This window comes from Manis pentadactyla, chromosome 1 (assembly GCF_030020395.1).
Source record: "Manis pentadactyla isolate mManPen7 chromosome 1, mManPen7.hap1, whole genome shotgun sequence".
In the NCBI taxonomy this organism is placed as follows: Eukaryota; Metazoa; Chordata; class Mammalia; order Pholidota; family Manidae; genus Manis; species Manis pentadactyla.
The window spans coordinates 68,223,069-68,245,150 of NC_080019.1; the positions used below are offsets into that span (position 1 = coordinate 68,223,069).

The following is a 22,082-nucleotide window of genomic DNA, read 5'->3' on the forward strand; positions in this document are numbered from 1 at the left end:
TTTCTATAAAAGTTCATCTGTTTTTTTAAAGGAAGGCTCAAGCAAACAAATAATTATTAGACAGGAAATACACTTCAATATGGAGATGCTTTGCCTCTAAGTGCTATAACCTATCATGAATTGCAACTGTGGGTAAAATTGTAGTATTTCCACAATATCTTGCCTGGCTTTAGTACATCTGCATATTAACAAGTGTTCAGTGGTGGAGAGAAGTATGGCTTTAGGGCATTTGCATCATTTCTCAGGGGTGGAGAGAAGTTCATCTCCATATCAATGGGTAATTACCTGGCCTGCTGAGGGCGTGTCTGAACCTAAGAGGTTAAGGGGAGGGGGTTGGCTTGCTTGTGGGATTGCTTCTTCAGGAGCAGAGGAGAGAGATGGCCCTGGACTGCAGTTTGTAAGCAATAAACGTTTTTTAAATTTTATCTCTCCCTTTGACTGATTTCAGTTTTTAGACGTATTTGGCCCCGAGATTTCTTTTTCCTGGACTTAAGAGCAACCAATTTCGGAAGCTACACAAACACACACAGGAACCATCAGTAGAATTAATCCTAATTGGGGTTGTGCATATCTTTAGAGTTATTAAAAACCCACTCATGAGAAAATCAGCAAGGTTAAGACCCTGCAAGTACTGCTAACTTATGCTGTTTGAATGGAAAACAGTACTACTTTTGGGGGAGAACAACGTCTGTTATGGGAGAAGACCTTAGAATCTGGAATAAAAACAGACCTGTATATTATAACAGTTTTATTTGAAGGTGAATTTAGAAAAATTTTTTATTCTCCCCCCCAAAAGATGGGAATTCTGAAAAAGTGTATTTCAGAATATTTGTCATTTTCCATATATGAGATGGACCAAACATACTTTGCACAACTTTAATTTCTGCTTTACTGCTTAGCAAAATTAGAAAGTTAGATTCTTACTGCTTAATACTTAAGTGCTTATAATATGCTAGGCCTTGTAAAGAAAATAAATCTGTCCCCAAATGGTAATAGAAATTACATGCCTTAGGTTATATGGCCTTCATATCTTAATTATTCATTTGTACTCTAAGTGGCAAGCCCCTGAAACTAATACGTATTTGTGTCACAAAAGATATACATACACCATAAATTTCATTTTGCAAACGTGGAGAGCATTCATTATGTGCAAAAAATTGTGCTGAAGAGCTTTCTTGTATTCAGAGATAAGAAATGGTTCTTATGCTGTTTCTGTTTGTGCTACTCAAAAAAAAGTTTTTTACTTTTAGAATGGAGGAGAATCATCCGCTAAGTTAGGCTTTTGTTTATTTGTATGTCCTTGGTCTCCTGCAGAAAACATCAAGAAAAAGCTTGTCTAAAAAAGTTTCAAGGACTTTGGGTTCGTTCTAAAGTAGGATTACGGATACTTCAAGTGACTTGTTCACATAGAAGGGATAAAAAAGGGGATGGATTGGCTTTTCAATTGGACTCTGTTCCCGTTCGCGACTCAGTGCGGTCTTGGTCGGCGGCCCTGTATGGCCTGGCCGCTCGCGTCCGTCCAACTCCAAAGGCCATGCAAGAGCGCAGCTCTGACCCGCCGGGAGGGACCGTGGTCAAGGCCCACCGCTTTCAATTCGTACGCCGGGTCTTAGAGAACTCAAGCTGCCATGGTGGCGGGCCGCAACCCTACCTAGCAAACGCCGCTCGGAGCCCTGCTGGCCGCGTGGCCACGCTGACGGTTGCCTTCCTTCCCGGCTCCGTGAGTGGAAACGGGCGGCAGCAGCGCCCTTTGGGAGGTTGGGAAGCGCTGTTCCAGGAGAAAGGCCGCGAGGGCGGGGCTTGAGGCCATGTAGGACGACTTCTTCACTGGTCAGTGAGGGCTAGGAGAGGCCGCGTTGGGGCCGGGGCGGAGCGCCACGTGGCGCGACCCAGCCAAGCCTTAGCGTTGGTGGCACCGAGGAAACAGCATAGCGCGGAAAGCCTACAGCCCCGCTGGGGAAGGATGCGTCACCTAACGAATGTTTCTGCACAGCCCACACGGCCTAAGAGGGAATTTGGGAGCGCGTGGGGGAGGGAAAGAGACGGCAGCCAGCTCGCAGAGAGCATGCTCTGGTCTGAGAGCCGTCAGGCAGGCGCAGTGAGGCCGGGGTGGGGGGTTGGCAGCAGGGAGGGGCTGCATGAGCCGGTGATGTGTTTATCCGGTTTTCTGGGTGGCCGGTCAAAGCGCACGCGTGAGGGCGAAAGGCGGTGGAGCTGGGTAGTTGAATGCGCATGCGCCCAGCGAGCCGGTAGTTCTGGGAGGGTGTGGAGGGGGCTCTTGAGAGAAGCAGGGGAAAAGGGAAGCAAAGGGAAAGGAAAGGGCGGGGGAGGGGTGAGAATGTGTTGTGCGCATGCGTGCGGGTGCTAGCGACGACGGCGGCGGGGGAGTCTCGGGGATGACAGTGGCTTTGCCCGTTGGGGTAACGGTCGTCGTCGCCGGGAGGGCCTGAGGCGTCGCACAGCCCGCAGGATCCCTTAAGGCCGCAGCAGCCCAGGCCCTACCGAATTAGAGTGGCGAGTGGAGTCGGGTTGAGGGCGGCGAGGCACGGAGGGAGGGGCCTGCGGTGGGGCCTTGCTGTGTGTGCTCTGGGCGGCGGCAGGGCCTGGCGGTGTGAGCCCTCGCCTCAGCTACGGCCGGGAGGGCGCTGAGGGCGGCGGCGACCGTCGTACTTGGTGGAGGAGGTGCCCGACTGTGCGGCGCGAGAAAGATGGCCGGGCAGTGAGGGGGCGGCGCTTGCGCGTGGTGACTCCGCTGTGAGCGACTGAGGAGCGAGGGGCGCCGCCGCGGCCTGGCCGGGCCTGCTCCCCGCCCCCTCGCGCCGCCGTCGCCGCCGGCCCGCGCACTTCCTCCCCGGCCCTCCCTTTTCGTGTGGGGGATTCTCCTGCCCGTTTCGCCACCTCAGGAAACAGCGAGGCTGTAACCGCTGGAGCGGAGAGCCAGGCGCAGTCTGGGCCCTGCATCCGATATGGGGAGAGCGGCGGCGGCCTCCGCCACCCGCAGCAGCAACATTCGTCGTGGCCGTTGCTTGGTGCACTAGATCAAGGAAGCCGACGCCCGAGCCGTGGTCCTTGCTGTCGCCGCTACCCCCGCGCTGGGAGCTGTGATGGATTAAAGGCCCTGCAGCCTTTGAGAAGCGTGCCCGCCCTTCGGACCGGGCCGGGGCCTGCTCCGGCGCCCGCCCTGCTCCACCTGTGGAGGTGCCTCCGCGTCCGGGAGATGCAGCGAAGGCCGCCCGCCGAGCCGCGCGGCTAGACAGCGTCGAGTCCCGGCCCGAGCGCCGAAGCCGCCTTGTTCGGCGCCCCGCGGCCGCCCAGGATAAACTCGAACGGTGGTTTCTCTTTCTCTCTCTCTCTCTTTTTTTTTTTTTTTTGGTCTGCAACTCTCAGGGACGGAGGGAGGGGCGCCAGGGCCCCCATGTGTGGGAGGATTGCTTCAGCTTCACAAACTTGCACGGATTTTGGTTACTATTTCGGCCAGTGGTTGTGCTCTGATTGTCTCCGAATTGTTGCAAATTCGCCATTGTTCTCTGGTTGCTTGCAAAGTTGGATCCGGGATTTCTTTTCAACCGGGAGCCAACGGTGTCGAAGTGTCTGCAATGAACCCCGTGAATGCTACTGCTCTCTACATTTCCGCGAGCCGCCTAGTGCTCAACTACGACCCCGGAGACCCCAAGGCGTTTACAGAGATTAACAGGCTTTTGCCTTACTTCCGACAGTCCCTCTCGTGCTGTGTTTGCGGTGAGACGCTTTTTATTGTTCCCTTTTCCGTGCTTGTTTTTTTTTTTTTTTAAACATGGACAGTGGTAACGTTTGACGGCATGGAAGTTTATATTAAGCTTTTGTTATTTGTGCAGTGGTATAGGGTCATTAGTTTTGAAACTCGTCGAAGGACTTACCGGCATTTTAGAGAGACAGAACCCTTCCAAACCGCTTTGTACGGCAGCTTTAACGTTCAAAATTGTTTGATTCTCCCCGGATCAGTTCCTTACCATTTCTGGTGATGGTTTTTTAAGTGAGGTGAAGTATGCATACATATTACTTTTTTTTTTAACCTTTGATACAAGAGCTAAATACCTACCTTGGTTAAACGTGGTTAAACCGTGTACATGTGGCGTGTTTGCATTTCCCCAAACTGGTGTTCTGTGTGGGTGATGGTATAATCTGATGCACCCACAGCAGGTGAACTCAGTTGAAGGATTTCCCCCAGTTCCTTCAACAAATGCTTTGACAGTTTGCTGGTAAACAAACGGAGCAGGGCAGACTGATGGTACTTTTTAGCTACTGGGATTTTTTACAGGATTAAATTGCTTAACATATTTTGTAGTTTGAATATATTGTGCTTGGTAGAGGGTTATTTTAGGAATTTTGTTCAAAAACTGTTATTTTTGAGAGGTGAAGATACGCAAAATTGTCTGATAAATTGAAGTGTCTCAAAAGTGGTATTACTTTGGATTAGCTGTGCAAGTATAATAATTGCCTTTCGAAAAACCTGGACTGAAAATGAAAACATTAAGGGAAAGGGCAAAGGGGAAGTGGCCAAAAAAAAAAAGAAAAGCAGTAGTATACGCCATATATTATTATTTTGCCAAAACTCTAGAAGTTTTGTTGAGCCTCACTTGTATAGTCAGAACTTGAGAAATGCAGGAATTTCAATCTTTCACTTTATCTTAGATTAAGAAAGAAGAGTAATTTTGGGACTGTAGTGGCTAAAGGGATCAGTAGTATCCACTTAAGATTCATACATCATTTTCTGTATAACTCGGGCAAGGATGGGGGTGTGCAGAAGTGATTGATTTTTTAATTTTTGCTCACCAGGTATTTAATCTCATAAACATTTAAGTAACTGTTAGAATGTGATTAAGTGCTACTGTGACTGGTAACAGACACAACACCTTTATAGAGAAGCAGTTGCCTTGGGCAAATCACTTAGCTACTGTGGGCCTCAGTTTCTTAATGTGTATAATGAGAGCTTTGGGCTAGATAAAGAATTGCCTTTCAGCTTAAATGTTACAAATGTAAATATAAGAATTTTCTTGGTTTCATGGTACTCCCTCCACTCACTTTCTGTGGAGTGTTTTTTGTGTTTACAGTTTCGATAGTTTGCAAACTGAGGAGATAGAGCTGCTACAGTTTCCTTCTCCACAAACCTTTCTTTTGGGGGGAATCTCTACTGTGGTGATGTTGGAGAGAGAGACTGCTTAGGGCAGCCCACTCTGGCCTGCTAGAACTCAGTAGAGTGTGATGTCATTATCCAGATAACAATTGAAGCTGGTCTGTTTTTTACTAGGTAGGTGGACTGAAAGAGGGAAATAGAAGTTTTGAACGTGTGGATGCTTGGAATTTTAAGTTCTTATCAGTAGCTTCAGGATAGTTGTAGTCTAGTTGAACATTTTTCCGAATCTAACCTGGTTCTTATAAGATGACATTAAAGGTAAAGCTACATTAAAAAAAAACACCACTGTAGCTTTTTTTTTTTTTTTTAAGCCAGTTGGCAACACAAGGGGAATTTTTCTGACAGTGGGGCTTTGTAATTATTCCTTCTTGTTCAAGCTTCTCCATCATACTATGGAAAAGATTGGTGGGTTCTACTCCCTTATAATTGAGTAGCTGGCATAAAATTTCAGCCATCTGGATGTAGGTTCGGTTTTCCCAACTCCCCATCTCTTTGGACATCAACCTGTGGTTATCCAGAGATAGGGAAAAAAATTCAGTTATTTGAATTCAGATCCAACATTTAATCATTCTTTGTATCAGGTGGAGTCCTGCACGCTTTCTTAGCTGAAAAACAAACTTATTAAAATAATAGAGTATGTGCAACCTTACCTCATGAAGGCAATAAATACGTAAAAGTCAAGTGTAATTCTATCTTGGTGCTTTATACAGGGAGTTTGTGTTACCCAGTCCTACCTTTTAAACTTCCATTCAACTGCCCTTTTACAGAATTACTTCAAGCAGATTGATGTTTTTGCCTTTTCAAACATACGTGCCTAATATCTTCCTCTTCTTTTCCCCATCTTGGCTCTCGAGTTCCTTCTGTCTAAAATACACTCCTCTCCATGGTCTAACTCCCTCCATTCTCAATAAATTCTTCCATGCTCACTCGAGGAAAAAGTTCTCTTTGTCCTTTGAACCTCTGTAACCCTTTGTTTCAGTCATAGGTACTTAAAACTCTTTCAGTTCAGTTTTATATATAGTTCTTCAGATAGATATCTTAGGGAAAATACTATGTTTTGCATATTGTTGTGTTCCTTCTGCCTCATCCCCTGTCTGTCCAGAAACTTGAATGTAGGTGATTATGACAGACTCAAAGGAACAAAGTTGAGAGGATGTGAGGGAGGGAAAGTAAAAGACCTACAGACTTTGAATTTGGTTTGATTTTTGGCTCTTTTACTTTGCAGGTAAGTTGCTTTAACTTTTTGCCTGAGCTTTTGCTGTCTACAAAAGGGGATAATATAACTTCTTAAGTTCTGTTTCTCCAAATTTGTCTTATATTTGGGTTTATTTTTAAGTGGGGAAAACCTTTTGAGCCCATGAGAACAAGATTATGGACTTGGTGTCTGGCACATACTATGTGCTTAATATCCTGCTCTTGTGCAGAAGTACAGAAAGGTAGGAATTGGTAAGAGAAGAGACTGAACTGTTAGGTTATTGTCAAAACCTAGATTATTCACTGGCTTGTTATTGTTCTTTGAAATGTTAATTACTTGATTATGCTTTTCAATTGTTTTGTATATTTAAGCCTTTTGAAGCTTCTAATGAATGTGCCAGAGAGCTACTGTACTTTCTAGGACACTGAAACAATGACCAAGACAGTTATTCCTGTGGGTACTAGTATTGTGTCAGTTCTTTCCCCTTTGCTTTAAATGTTGGATTTGCCTTATAACTTATCAAGACGTCGAAGTTCTTTTCTTTTTTTTTTTTAAATTTTTAAATTTTAGTGTCATTAATCTACAATTACATGAAGAACATTATGTTTACTAGGCTCCCCCCTTCACCAAGTAGAAGTTCTTTTCTTATGATGGCATGAGAGTTGATAAATTCTGCCCTAGGGATTTAAATTTTTTTATTAAACTTGTAAGCCTTCAAATGATTTAACAAGTTTGATAGAGTCAAATTCTGTTAGAACTGGGAAGACATGTTAAGTGCAAAATATTACTGAGATATTTGGAGTCCTATAAATTATAGTCATTATTCAGGCTTATTTTCCTGGTGTTTTAATCAAAGCCTGGAAACAAAGTTGTTTTGGCTTTGGATTCACTGAGTAGTTGTGGACCTTTTGGACATCCAATTTCTCATTTGTACAATGGGAAGGAGCTGGAGATTACTGTTTTCCCTTGACTCAGGGTGACCAGGTTTTTGTTCTGAATGTTAAGGACTTTAAAAACCCTATCATCTTTTCTTACTACTGATATTCTTATTTATATTCCATTAGAAGGTAGGGGTTCCCTGAGGGTGAGGGACTTGCTTGTCTTCTATGCCATTGTAGCCCTGCATCTGAGGGTTACTGTCTCAACAGGTTATTTGTTGAATGAATGAAATTACCACTAAAAAGAAAGCTTCAAAGTAGGCAGAATGTACTCTCAGGATAAAGTATATGCTTTAAAATCAGATAAATTTAGCTTTATCAAAGACTACCTTTATTTTCTTTTTCTCATTGTGTCATTGTGGACTCACATTGGATTTAGTGGAGTGCATGATCTTAAGAATCTCTTCCAGTTATAGAATTCTGATTCTTTTAGCAAAAACACTTGGCTGAGCAGTTTATAAATAGCAAGAATCTTCTAAATGAAATTTGAACATGTAGCCTGGAGTAATTTTATTTTAAACTCGTCTCTTTTAGACGGAAGGTAAATTAAAAGGCCGTTTGAATAACTACACAAATTGTTTTATATTTTTCTCAAGCATGAATTTGATACTTTAGATTTCGTTTTCTTATACTTAAAAATCACGATAATTAAAATTTATTGTAGTAAAAAATATACTACCATGACCATTTCTAAGTGTGCAGTTTAGTAGCATTAAGTGTATTGACACTGTTGAGATACAGATTTCCAGAACTTGTTTCATTTTGGAAATCTGAAACTCTAATACCCATCAATTATCCGTCCATTTCCTCCTTCCCCACAGCCCTTGGTTACCACCATTCTACTTTCTGTCTCTGAATTTCACTACTCTAGGTACCTCATTTAAGTGGAATCATACAGTATTCATCATTTTGTGTCTGGTTTATTTCATTTGTCACTGATGCCCTCACTGCAAACCCATGTTCGTAACAACACTATTCACATTAGCCAAGAGGTGGAAGCAACTCAGATGTCCATTGTTGGATGAATGAATAAATTAAGTGTAGTGTATACATCAATGGAATATTATTCAGCCTGAAAAAGGGAAATCTTGTCACATGACCCAACATTGATGAACCTTTGCAAATAACTCTCTATACCCTGCTTCAGTTCTTTTAGAGATATACCCACAAGTGAGATTGCTGGATTGTATGGCATTTCTATTTTTAATTTTTTGTGGAGCCTCCATAATGTTTAACATAGTGGTCGCACCATTTTGTAATCCCACCAACAAAACAAGAGATCCAGTTTTTCCACATCTCCACCAATACTTGCATGTTTTGCTGCCATTCCAGTGTGTGTGAGGTAATAGCTCATCATGGTTTGGATTTACATTTATTTAATGATTATAGAGTTAATATTTTTTCTCATATGGTTGTTGGCCATTTGTATATCTTTGGAGAAACACTCATTTTATCTTGAAAATTTGTCATTTCACTCATTATATCTCTATTAACCACTTGTGGTGCTCTAAGTGCTGGAGGGGGAGGAATAAGATACATGGCCCCCTACCCTTATGTTGCTCAGTGTTATGGGGAATACAGATAAGTAAACCAGCAGTTGTTGGATGAGTATTGTGTTAGAAGCATTTTTGTTATACCAAATCTCAGGCATCAAAATAGAATACCTACAAGTTAACTTGATTGCATGTGAAAAAATTTCAGAAATTAACCATAAATGTTTTTTCCTCCATATAACTTGCTTTAGAATAGCTGTTTGGTTAAAGGTTTTAAGCACACCTGTTTGGTGGTAAAGCAAAGTTGGTTTTACCAGGTTTTTCTTGGAACTTAAGCTCAAATGTTCTCTCTGATCTGGGCATGATTCTTCAGGGAGCATTTCTCTAATAGGCTGGTAAGGAAGAACAAAACTTAGTAATTTGGCTTGGCAAATACACTTCTTTTATGTATATTTATTTAACTGGTTTCTTTCCCTAAGAAAAATCTCTTTTTTAGTTTCCTGTTTTAGTACTCTGGAAATTAGTTCTAGAATGTTAATTTCTACATGGGTATGTTTATACAAAATGAAATTGCCTTGGGGAAAGGTGTACTGATACATGCGTTGTTCTGGATGCTGAGAGAGATGGAAAGAGGTTTATTTGATTCACAATCCTTTGTCATGTGATAAAACCAAATGAGAAGTTAATGATACTAGTTTAAGTAATGGTTCAAGGCAAGCAGTATGGTACCATAGAATTCGGCAGGAGGAATTGTTTCAGTCTTGTGCTCTGGGAAGTAATGGGGCTTGAGCTGGGCCAAGAGGAATTGTGAAGTTAGTGGACAAAGCTTGAAGAAGATAAGTTTGTTTAGGCTGCAGAAAACCAAGTTTATCTGTAATGAATTATACCTTTCTCTGCAATGGTTTATTCAGGGACCTTTTAAGGGTGGAGAGCCTTTGCCAGGCTAAGGAGTTTGACATTTACCCTGTAGAACTGTTTCTTTTTTAAAGTGTGCTCTGTAAGTCACCTAAATAAAAAATCACCTAAAGGACTTGTTGAAATTCAGATTCCCAGTTACATCAGACTGATTGAATTATAATAATCTCTGTGGGCAGGGCCTTGTAATCTGCATTTTACTCCCCACTTTGATATGGGGAGGGAGATTCGCAAATCATTGTTGTAAGCATTTGAGAAAACATTTTAAATAGGGTGATGTGATTGAAATTCATTTATAGAAAAGATGAATTTGGGGGTAGAATATGGGATTGATTATTGGAGTAGGGTGAAACAATTACAGAGGATAATAGATGTAATTAGATAGAGGCCTCATAATGGTGGGATTAGAATATGAAATGAAACTCATCTTCCTTATGATTATCATAGCATTTTAATTATTTGATATACACTGTATTATACTTTGTTATGGTTAGACATACTTCATTATGAAGATTAAATGAGACATTTCCCATCCTTAAATTTATAAATATGTCTAGCACAATGCTTTCATATAGTATATACTTGGTAAATTGTACTGAATTGAGTTGTATTGAAGAACTGACAAAACCTGGCAGTTCAATACAGATGCATGGGAAAAATTGAAGGAGTTGAAGAGTAATTCAGTTTATATCAGAAATGAAGACAGGAAGAACATTGACTTGGAAGGACATAAGAATCGAGATAGGCTGGTTTGAAATAATATAAAGACAGTCAAATTAAAATCTTCAGGGATTTAGCAGTTTTGTGTTGGATTTTGTGAGAGGTCAGGTGCTTGGGAGAGTTTGCAGTTAAGATGGGAATTAGAGTGGATCAGGTGTTGGCTTGAGGAGAATGAAGAAGGGTAAGACAATGTTGAATAATTTGATGGTGCCTGGGAACTGGGGTTAGTGAGACTGTCTTATTGGAAATATGGTTAGGAAAGGATGAAAATACAATCCAAAAATTTTTATTGTATGTCCTTCCTTGCAAACTTTGATTTTAAAATAATTTTATATACTGTTTGATAAAATGAACAACAGAACTTCTGAGTCTTGGAGTGTGATTTTCAGTTTCTCAAATTAATTTGAACATTCAGTTCTCCTTTCTTTGCATTCCTTGTTTTCTTCATTTTTGTTTTGTGTACCCATAGTACACCACTATTAATCGGTTAATGCCTTACTGTTTTGGCGAGGTTGCCACTTACCTTGGCATCCACTTGTCTACTTTTATATATGATTAACATATTTGTTTTTGTGAGTGCTGATATACTTTGTAAATTTTATCTTTTATTTAAAGTGATTAAAATGTTTTATTCTAATTTCTCATATTTTTCTGTGTTGTCACCTTTGACTTTTCTTCCCATTTAATTTCTGTTACTCTGTCTTTTTTGAAGATTTTTTTTTGTTCCCCTGTCAGGAAATTGATTTAGGTAATTTTTAAATTTAATTATACTATGTATCTGGCTACTTTTCTCATCTTTTTCTTGTTATGACTCAGTCCATAACATTTTAGCAGAATTCAGTCATTACCTTTATGCACCAGAAACCTTGAATCTTGGAGAGTTGGAATATTTGGTTTTTTCAACCTGTTTTTACCCATTTTTATAGCCAGTGTGATTTGTGTGTGCTGACTTTTGTTTAGTTGTCCATCAGTTAGCATTTGTCCATTTTCTTTATTATATCCCACAGAAAGTGTGCACTTAAAATGTCTGGTCTCAAATTTGTAAAGAAGTGTTTTCAGGCAAAGTTGAGTGGCTTTAAAATTCTTTGTGCAGTAGTTAAAGGCATACCTTAAGTGGGGGCAGTCCAGTGTATAACCTAAGGGCTTTTGACCTCCTACCAATCTTGCTAAATGCCATTCCCAAGTTTAAATCTGCCTGAAATTTGGGGCTCTGGCTGTATATAATAATAGGAGTCTAGATAAGAACACAGCAGCATTCCAATTAAGCCATCCTTGTCATGGATTTCTGAGTCCCCTTCAATTGAGTTAATCAGTCATTTGGTTGGTTGTCCAGCTCTTGACTGAACATATTCAGGACGACATAGGATTTGACTCTGTCCTGTCCACCCAGAAGCTGGGCTGTCTCAGGCATCCCTTTATGTTGTCATTGAGTTTGCCAGCTCGGTTTTTACATAAGTTTCACAAGGAAGGTATTACTAGGTTATTCTTTATGATGAGAATTTATAAAGCCTTAGGCAAAAAGGACCATAAATCACAGCTGCTTTTTCACATCAAATAATCTTTTCTGTAATATTCTTTAAGGTTCATCCAAGTCTTTTCCTGAATACTTCGGGGGTAAGGAGCCAAATTTACTCCTTATTTGGCTATTTCTGGGGTATAGCTATTCTGCAAAATAGCCATGTCATTGTTTGACAACTTTTTAAAAAGTACTTTCTTTTTAGAAAGTTCTTCCATTTTGCCCAAGTCTCTTTCTCTGTAATTGTTCGCTGTTAAAATTTGATAAAATTTTAACTTTCAACCGTTAGAAGACCATTTTCATGTCTTTCCTGAGAAGATAAGCATCACTAAGCTACCTGTCCTGGAAGTATCCTGGTTTCAGTTTCTTCTGAAAGTGTGGACTTCTGTATGTCCACAGTATTTTAGATGTCACATGGGATTATCTGCCTTGATGACTTGGACAAATTATTTAAGTTCTCTTTATGTCACTTGAAAGAGGAGGTTGTTGGACTAGAGCAGAGATTTGTTTGTGGATTTTGCCTCCCAGATATTTTTTTAGCTTGGTTAAAAATTTACCAGATTGAGACATAATGTAGCGGGTGGGCAGCACGGGGAGGGTTGTACAACAGAGAAGACAAGTAGTGATTCTACAGCATCTTACTATGCTGATGGACAATGACTGTAATGGGGTATGTGGTGGGGACTTGATGATGGGGGAAGTCTAGTAGCCATAATGTTGCTGTTGTAATTGTAGACTAATGATACCAAAAAAAACAAAGAATTACCTACCTAGGTCTGTCTTGAAAAAAAAAATTTTTACTAAATTGGTGGTTAGTATTCTAAAACCTAGAGTTCACATAAAAACCCAGATTTTAGATACCTCCTGGAAAATTAAGAGGTCAGGCAACAGTGGGTCTGCATTTCTTTAAGGCATGGTGTCCTTGACTGTAGTTAAGAGAGGGTTTCTTTTGTTTGGGGATAGATATTTGTCCTTTCCAGTTTGTCCTTGGTTCCACCTAGTCTTTGTCATTTTTTTTTTTAAACTTTACATGCTTATCCCTGTAGGCATTTGGATTTGTTATCCTCTGGAATGGAGGATTTCGTAAGGTCTCTTGTGCCCTAGACACTGATTTGAACCATAGAATTCCAATGCCCTTAATTATTTTGTGAAACCTTACCTGGATAAGAATCAGGATTGCTTTATCTTATTTGGCAGGCAGTTGGGGAACAGTTGTTTATTTACCGTGTTTCTGGTCAATTAAAACATTTTCACAAGTTGGTTGATAGGGTTGTTCAAATCTTCTCTGTCTTCACTGATTTTCTGTTTTGTCAGTTTTTGAGAGGTGTGGAAATCTCTAATACAATTATGGATTTGTCAGTTTCTGGAGTTTTACCAGTTTCTGCGTCATGTATTTTGAAGCTGTTACTAGGTGCATAAAACAATTTTGTGCATATGGAATATAGTTATAATAACTTTAATGTTCTGTTCTACTAGTTCATATTTTCCTGCTGCTTTGCATGCCTAGTTAATTTTGACTGGACACCAGATATTGTGAATTTTACCTTGTTGGTAACATTTAACTTTGTTGATGGATATTTTTGTACTATAAATAGTTTTGAACTTTGTTTTTGGGATGAGGTTAAGGTATTTGGAGACAATTTGATTCTTTTGAGGCTTGTTCTTAATAGTGGCTTTTAGGGCGAATTTTTCTACACTACTGAGGTGAGAACCTTCTAATCTGATGCCTTGTGAATTATGTTTTCTCACTTTGTGTGGTGGTGGGAATAGAAATTATTCTGCCACCTCTTGAGTTGTAGGGATTGCTTTCTTTGTTCCTTTCTGGGAGTTTTCTCCAGCCTGGGGTGGTTTCCTTACATGTGCTAGTCAGTACTCAGCTGACAACTAGAAAGGGCTGTTGCATAAATCTCTGATACTTCTTTTTCTGTGGAGCTCTTACTTCTCGTACTCTGCCCTGAGAAGTCTAGCTGCCTTGGCTTTACCAGCTCTGTGTTCTCAACACAGTAAGACCACTGGGCTTTTTTTAAATTTTATTTTTAATTTAATTTTTAAATTTTTTATTAAGATATTGATATACACTCTTATGAAGGTTTCACATGAAAAAACACAAAATAATGTTTATATTTATATTTAATAATTTACCCATATTATTAAGTCCCCACCCATACCCCAGTGCGGTCACTGTCCATCAGTGTAGTAAGATGCCACAGATCCGCTATTTGCCTTCTCTGTGCTACACTGTTCTCCCCATGATCCCCCACACCATGTGTACTAAACATAATATACCTCCATCCCCTTCTCCCTCCCTCCCCACCCACCTTCCCACACCCCTCCCCTTCGGTAACCACTAGTCCCTTCTTGGAGTCTGTGAGTCTGCTGCTATTTTGTTCCTTCAGTTTTGCTTCGTTGTTATACTCCACAAATGAGGGAAATCATTTGGCACTTGTCTTTCTCCACCTGGCTTATTTCACTGAGCATAATATCCTCCAGCCCCATCCATGTTGTTGCAAACGGTAGGATTTGTTTCTTTCTTATGGCTGAATAGTATTCCATTGTGTATATGTACCACCTCTTCTTTATCTATTCATCTACTGATAGACACTTAGGTTGCTTTCATATCTTGTCTATTGTAAATAGTGCTGCAATAAACATAGGGGTGCATATGTCTTTTTGAATTTGAGAAGTTGTATTCTTTGGGTAAATTCCAAGGAGTGGGTTTTCTGGGTCAAATGGTATTTCTATTTTTAGTTTTTTGAGGAACCTCCATAATGCTGTCCACAATGGTTGAACTAACTAACATTCCCACCAGCAGTGTAGGAGGGTTCCCCTTTCTCAGCATCCTCGCCAGCATTTGTTGTTCTTAGTCTTTTCAATACTGGCCATCCTTACTGGTGTGAGGTGATCTCATTGTGGTTTTAATTTGCATTTCCCTGATGATTAGTGATGAGACCACTGGGCTTTGTCTGGGTTCTCCCTTTGTGTTGTGGCCCGAAAATTATCTCCAGGCAGTAAGCCGAGGCAGTTGCAGGGCTCAGGCTTGTTTGTTTCCTTCTCCAGGACAGCTGTTCTCTTCTGTCTGTTATCTAAAAACCATTGTTTTGTCCATTTTTCAGTTGTTTAAGGTAGGAGAGTAAATCTGATTATTCCCTTTAGTTTTGAAACAAATTATAATGCTAACCTATGTAGTCCTGTATAGCAGCACTTAGCTGTTGTGGCAATTTAAATTTTAATTAAATTTAGTTAATGCTGTTCTTCGTTACACTTAGGTATCTCTTAAGTACTCAGTAGCCACATGTGGGTAATGGCTACCTTATTGGATATTGTAGATATAAAACATTTCCATCATTTCATGAAGTTCTACTAGATAGTGCTTTAACAACTAAAAAACTTAGATTTGTTCTTGAAAGCTGCGGGAGCACTGAAAGATATCGTCAACGTTTTCATCTCAAGACTTGATTTTAAAACATTGAGCTGGATGGGATCATTGGAGCATCCACATAGATTTAGAGAACTATTTCCCCAACTTAGTGATCATGGATTCAAGAAAGTGTTCCAGAGTGTTTATGTTGTAAAAGGTTTCTGTTATTTTAAAAAGAGAGGAAATAAATGTTTTTCTTTCTTTGAAATGAGGCAGTTTAAAGAGATGGCATATTGGACCAAAAATAGTGTTGCTATTACCACTTAATAATTCTTCCGAATCTTCTATCTGCTATGACAGTTTTAAGTTATTTTAATTCTTACTCATGTATTTTCTTAATTCTTAGTCATACTGTTTCTTTGAGTTCGTATTAGTTTATCCATTCAATGGACTGTTGGTAAGGGATTGGAAACAGTAAGAGAATTAAGTTGATATTGATATGCTAGGTAATGAGGAGCATAAAAATGTTAATGATTCTAAATGTTTGGCTCATGATTATTATTACCTCTCTGTAAATTGTCTGTTCTAAAATCTTGTATATCAAGAAGGTCTTGGTAATTATTCAAAAAGCAATGTTAAAAAGAGAAAATAGAGCAATGTATAGTGTGGCCTTTTATTTTTAGAGAATAAAGACTGCTTAGACTTGAAGTGTGTTATTTAAAATGTTTGCAAATATGAATCTGAAGCCACTTAATCACTTAGTAACAAAACACAAAAACAGTTAAAATTTTTTTCAGTAAAAAATGCAAATTTTCTAAATACCAAGTCACATTTGCAGTATTTTCCTTGCAAAATGGATTTAATTTTAGCCTACATTTTTAACATGAGTTGACAGAGTATGTCATTTAAAATAGATGTGTTATCAAAATGTGTTTTCTTACATAATTTAAACAATAAAAGATGTAGCCCTTATTAGTGAGTAGTCAGAATTTATCTTTATATACAGTTTTATTAAGATTACTTTTAGTCTTTAATAATATGCTGATTAAATTTTTTTTTCCCTAAAATTACTTAATCACATTTCCCACTTCAATAGTAGAATCCCCCCAGGATTTCTTGTTATTGTGAAAGATTTCATTAAGGCAAAAAAGGTTAAAGTGTCTTTTTAGTGGTTCCTAATCCCAGTTGTCATCAGAATTACTTGAGAAGCTTTTTAAAAATACACATTCATGGCAGTATTTCCTGACACTGAGTCAGTTTTGGAGTAGGCTACCTAGGTGATTCTAATACTAACCTCTGTATGAGAGTAGTCCTGTCTTGATGAATATTCCTCTGGTGAGGTTAATAGGTGCACTTAAAAAAAGAAATATGTGCCAATAACTTTAAGCTGTGCTGTGTTAAGCAAGTTTGTTGACAGCTGTAGTATTCAGTTTTAAGACAATAATATATGTTGGGATGACTCTCCAAGAGGATATTAAAAGAAACCTGTTCATGCCTTCCGGTTCAAAGGAACACTACTTTGGGAACTTCAGATCCAGATTTGTATTGATATATTTGATTACTGTTTGGTTGCTCAGCAATGAATCAACTTAATTGTGCTTAATTGACCAGCCTGCATTAACTTATTGGTAATAATTTTAATGAGAGACCATGCTTGCTTTGCTAAAATATGAAAATAATGGAATATTACAAGAGTGCCCTGTAACCAACAAAGCACTATACAAGTCTCCCCTGTGTAATTATTACGATAAATGATGTTTGGCATTCTTTTTAAATTATTACTAGAATATGAAATGAGACATGACTTGAGTTTATGAATATGTTGTAGGTCTGAAAGGTTATATGTCATACATTTAATTATCTGTGGTGAGTGAGTATCTTTTTAGTTTATAATGGTAGTTGACTGGTGAAGTTCACCTTATGTAAATCATTGACATCACCAGGGGTATCAGGAAGTATTTTCCACAGTTGTAGGTTAAGCAAAGACATAAGAGCGAGCTAAAGAAACTCTAAAGTTAAACCATTCAGATGTTCAATGAACAACTTGACTCTGAGTAAACATTTGTACTTCTGAAGTTGCAGTGTTTAACAGTTGATTTTCATGTCTCAGCAAACCAGTTGTATTCCTTTTCCCAAATGGGTAACAAAGATTTCATGTCTTTTTTTTTTTTTTTCATTCTTCCATTACTCTGACATACATACTTACCTATCACTGGTCTCTCAGAATAGTAGTACTTAGTTACTTAAAGTGATGTAATGACCTTTAACATAATTACTTGGTCAAGTGGTCAAAATACTCTATTCTGTATTACCATTTTTCATAACTAATGCATATCTGTCACATTCCTTTTTTTCTTTTAATTAAGATGCATATTTGGTACTGTCTTCTTGAGAAGGTGATTTTCTGATCTCAAATCATTTTGACTTGAGCATGTTATTCTTTATAGTAACACTCATACTCTTGCGTTTTGCCTAATGAGAATATTTTTAAGAGGTTTGCTTTTCAACATATGGCTGCAGAAAATGATACTGGGCACAGTTTTGCAAGACTGAAAGCAAGCTTTAAGAAAACAGTTTTAGTTGTCCAAAACAATTCACTTATGCCCACTTGGTAAGTGATACTTATGTTTTTAGAGTGTTAATCATTTTTGTTAGCTGAATCCAGAGATTATTCCATGTGTATATGTATCTAGGAGATGTCTTGCTAGTTATTGTTTGAAAACATTTTACATCTTTAATTTTGGGGTATAATTTTGGTGTTATAATTCAGACATGTAAAAAAGGTCTGAGAATCCCTTGTTAAATGGGAGTGGCAGGTTCAAGCACAGTGCTTGACATATAGCTGGGCCCCAAAAATTACTTGCTTAAGTGATTGAGGAAAGAGAAATGTTTTCTTAAATTGAAGATGGCCTAAACAATTATTTATTTGGAAAAGGTGGAGAAGGGGGATATTTAGATCAATGGATTGGATTATGGAAGCATTATTATTCAGGCCCTATATCAGATTTTGCACATCAGAAGAAAAGTATGTTCTCTTACTCCACATGTGCCTTGATACTGCTGTTGGAGAATGAATCTAGGCTAAATGCATTATGAGATTCATATAGTTCTCACACCAGAAGAATAGGGTGTGTGCATGTATTCGGGTTGATCAGTATCAATTTATTGCTACTACTAGAAAAATGTCTCAGTTTTATAGATGAATAGTAATGCTATCTAAAGTGACATAACTTAGAAAACCAGTTAATCCTAATCATGAGTTTAATATGTACATATCTACTTATTTTGTAAGTATACATTATACATATATACACATTTAGTATATACACACAGTCTTTAGTTAAGATATCTGATGTTGTAAATTCTTCGACGGGTATGTAGAGTGAGCTGTTTTTTTTGGAATCTCTTTATAGAAAAGGTACTACAATACTTCATAGCATATATGTTCACTCGAAACATTTAAGATTAACTTTAAAAATCAAAGCTGGTGTGTAGAGAATCCAGGTGGGACTCTTGCAGCTCCAGTTTCTGTGCAGCAAAGATTTCCTGACAATAGTTTCACAGAACTAATTTTTGAGCATCTGTCCCCTCTTTCCTTTCACTCTGTCCCACTCACTATCCATTATTGCTAGGACCTGTTCCTGTTTCTTCTTTCCTCCAAAAGGTTTTACATCTTTTGGTTAATTATTCTGCTATGGCCCAAATTCAGTAATCATTCTTTTTATAAGTGGAAAGAAGCTGCAATTGTCTCAGTGGATTTCATGGGCTTGATATAGGAATAATGGTGCTGGTTAAATAGAATACTAGGCTAGGAATCAGTAGACTTACGTTTCTCATTGCCAGTAACTAGCTGTAGAGTCTTATGAAAGTCCATCTTGATTCAAATGAGGCCATGGAACAAGTTGATTTCCAAGGTCATTTCCATCTCTAATGTGCATTTTATGATTCATTCATTGTACATTAGGTACTGGCTTATTTGCCAAGACTGTTTAAAGATAAAGAGAAAATAAGTTTCTGGCTTGAGTGAGATCCAGTGAACGGTGACAATGTGACAAATGCTATAATAGGAGAATGTGCAAAGTGCTTTTTGGATAAACTAAGGGGCAGGAATTAAGGCTTCCTCTTGGAGGTCATGTTTGAGTTGATTCTCAAAGAATAGTTTCTCATGCAAGGAAGGAAGGAGGACATTCTAGGAAGAGCAAATCCCAGAAGAATGAGTAAGCATTGCTTGTTTGAAATGGCCATAGGTAGGTGAGAATGGAGTATGGAGTTTGTGAAGAAGGCTTTTATAATGGTACGGAATTTTGGAGGAGGGCAGGGTGGGCCAGGTTCTGAAAGGCCTTATATGTCATTCCCAAGACTTGGATTTTTTTTTTTTAATTTTTTTATTTTGGTAAAGACTTGGATTTTAAAGGCTGCTTAAAGGGTTTTCGTTTTTTGCTGTGTGTGACAGTTTTTGTGCCTTTATGAAGGGTTTTGAAATAAAGACACAAACTTGTGTTTTAGGAATATCATTTGGTGGTGCTGTGAAAGATGGCCTGATTGGAGCAGGTGAAGTTGAGGCAGGATAATAAGCTAGAAAAAACTCTTGTAGTATTCAGGGGTGAGACATGATGAGGGATCATCTAAGGTGGGAGTGAGTAGTCATGGGAATAAAACCTGTAGGGTGGTATTGGCAGATTTAGAAGCTATATGCCATGAGACTCTGGAGACTGGATGTGGAATACTGGTAAAGAGTCTGGATGGTATCAAGGTATCTTGTTTAATTTCTGGGCAAATTGTGATTTGAGCATCCAAGAGAATAAGGGATGCAGGAGGAAGAACAGGTTTTTAGGTGGGGGTTTAGGGGAGTTTGAGTTGTCTGGGTTATCAAAAGAGAGATGAAACTCCTATAGGCTGTTAGATACTTGGGTCTCAGCTCAAGGAAGATATGAGCTAGAGGTAAAGATTTGGAAGTCACCAGTTTATAAATAGTTATTAAATTAGCTTTATGGGCAAGTCGCTTTGGAGGCGTGTGTAGAGCAGTTTTTAACTTGGGGTAGTGTCATATCTCTGCTTCAAAAGGGGAAAAGGTTCATGATTGCCATGAGAGTCTGTGCAATAGTTTGTGCAAATGTCTATCATCATTCTCAAAGGAGTCTATGACCCAGTAAAGATTACAAAGAAATACTGTAATGGAGTAAGAAAGGTAGATCCTAGTACAGAAACATTAGGAATACTGAAATTATGGAGGGGACAGAAGAAAGAGGATGTAAAATTTCCAGTGTCACTCCCAACTCTATTTTATGATTCATATGTCATAAATTTATTAGGAGACAGGGGAGGAAAGAGAAGAGCATTTCAAGGAATAATGATCAACCAGAAATGCCCATTAGTTTGGGATTAGCATTTTTTGCCTTCCATTAGAAGATTCTAGGGAAGTACTTTAGTGGATGAATAACTGGAGGGGAAGTTGCTAAAGGGAAGGAAGTTTGAAGATAGAAGTGAGAGAAGGTATGAATAAAGTTAGTTGGGAAACTGGAGAGGAGGAATGGAGCCAGAGCAATGGAGAAGTTGTTTATATTAGAGGGAAAAAGAAAAGTGTGTGTGTGTGTGTGTGTGTGTGTGTGTGTGTGTGTGTGTGTGTGTGTTGGGAGTGGGTATAGGTGAGATGGGAGGTGGGGAGAGAGGGAGAATATTTAAATACGTAAGGCTTTTGGTAAATTTGAAAGCATGAAAAAAATGGGGCAAGTGGAAATATGCAAACTTCTTTTTTGTAACTTTAATAGAAAATTTCAGCATACAGAATAGAGCTTTAAATATAATTAATATCCCAATGCAAGACTTTTGACACACTATAAATGTTGCCATAAAACCCTAGAATCATCAAATTTTAGGGCTGGGAGGAACCCAGATATTTAATCATTTTATAGCTGTAAGAAAAGAGGGCTAAGTCACTATTAGAAGGCACATCATTTTTTATTACATTTTTTACTCAAAATTTATCAGATTTGAACAGTTACGGAATTACCTATTATAGTGATTGCCATGTATTAATGCATACACTACACACATCTTCACGTCAGGACTGAAGGACTTCATTCCCTTAGTTGTCGGGACTGTTACTGGGGTTGTCACACCTCCCTGAGAATTGTTCTTGGTTGAAGAGAGTCACTCCCCCAAGCTCACATCCCCTTTCTGGAATACCTGCTGCAAAGACTAGTCCATTAAAGACCTGGCTTCCCAGCCCCAGCATGGGACAATCCTGTAGTCATCCTACTTTCAGAGCTTCCTGTGCAGTCTTTGAGTCCCTTATTGTTACATCGCAGCCTAATTTGGTCTTCCTCAGCCCCTTTCTTTCTTTCTCTACAAGTGGTAGGTCCTAAGAGCACCCTCATAAACTAGAGAACACTAACTTCCCTCCCAAGAGTTTGAGTGCTTCAGGAACCTGACTTAGGAACCTAAACCACCAATGGATTTTTAAATTTCTTTGATTTGTAACAGGTTTGCTAACCTTACAAGGATTCAGCATTTACAAGTTTTTCATGTTTATGAGAAATGTCCAGGTACATGTAGAAAGGTAAAATCATGTATAGTATAATGAAAGAAAATGATTAATTTTGTTTAGTGCGAGACATGCAAAATTCATCATTAAGACACATTTTGGGATGGAACAAAAAAAGGAATACCTTAAACATGATAAACAGAGATCTTGGTATTTATTTAATACCTTCTCTTCCCTCCATCATTCATTGATAGTGTTTCTGCCTTCGTTTTTATTGTATTGTGTAAATT

The 22,082-nt window shown here is 38.9% G+C and overlaps 1 protein-coding gene across 1 annotated transcript in view; it reads left to right on the forward strand.

The window, feature by feature from the left end:
* The first annotated feature begins 2,354 nt into the window (after positions 1-2,354).
* Positions 2,355-22,082, forward strand: part of MSL2 (MSL complex subunit 2) — a 36,812-nt gene continuing 17,084 nt past the window's right edge. The window contains exon 1 of the mRNA XM_036877363.2: positions 2,355-3,738. Within this exon, the coding sequence (XP_036733258.1) occupies positions 3,597-3,738 (142 nt within the window). The 5' untranslated portion in view covers positions 2,355-3,596. The remainder of the gene's footprint in view (positions 3,739-22,082) is intronic.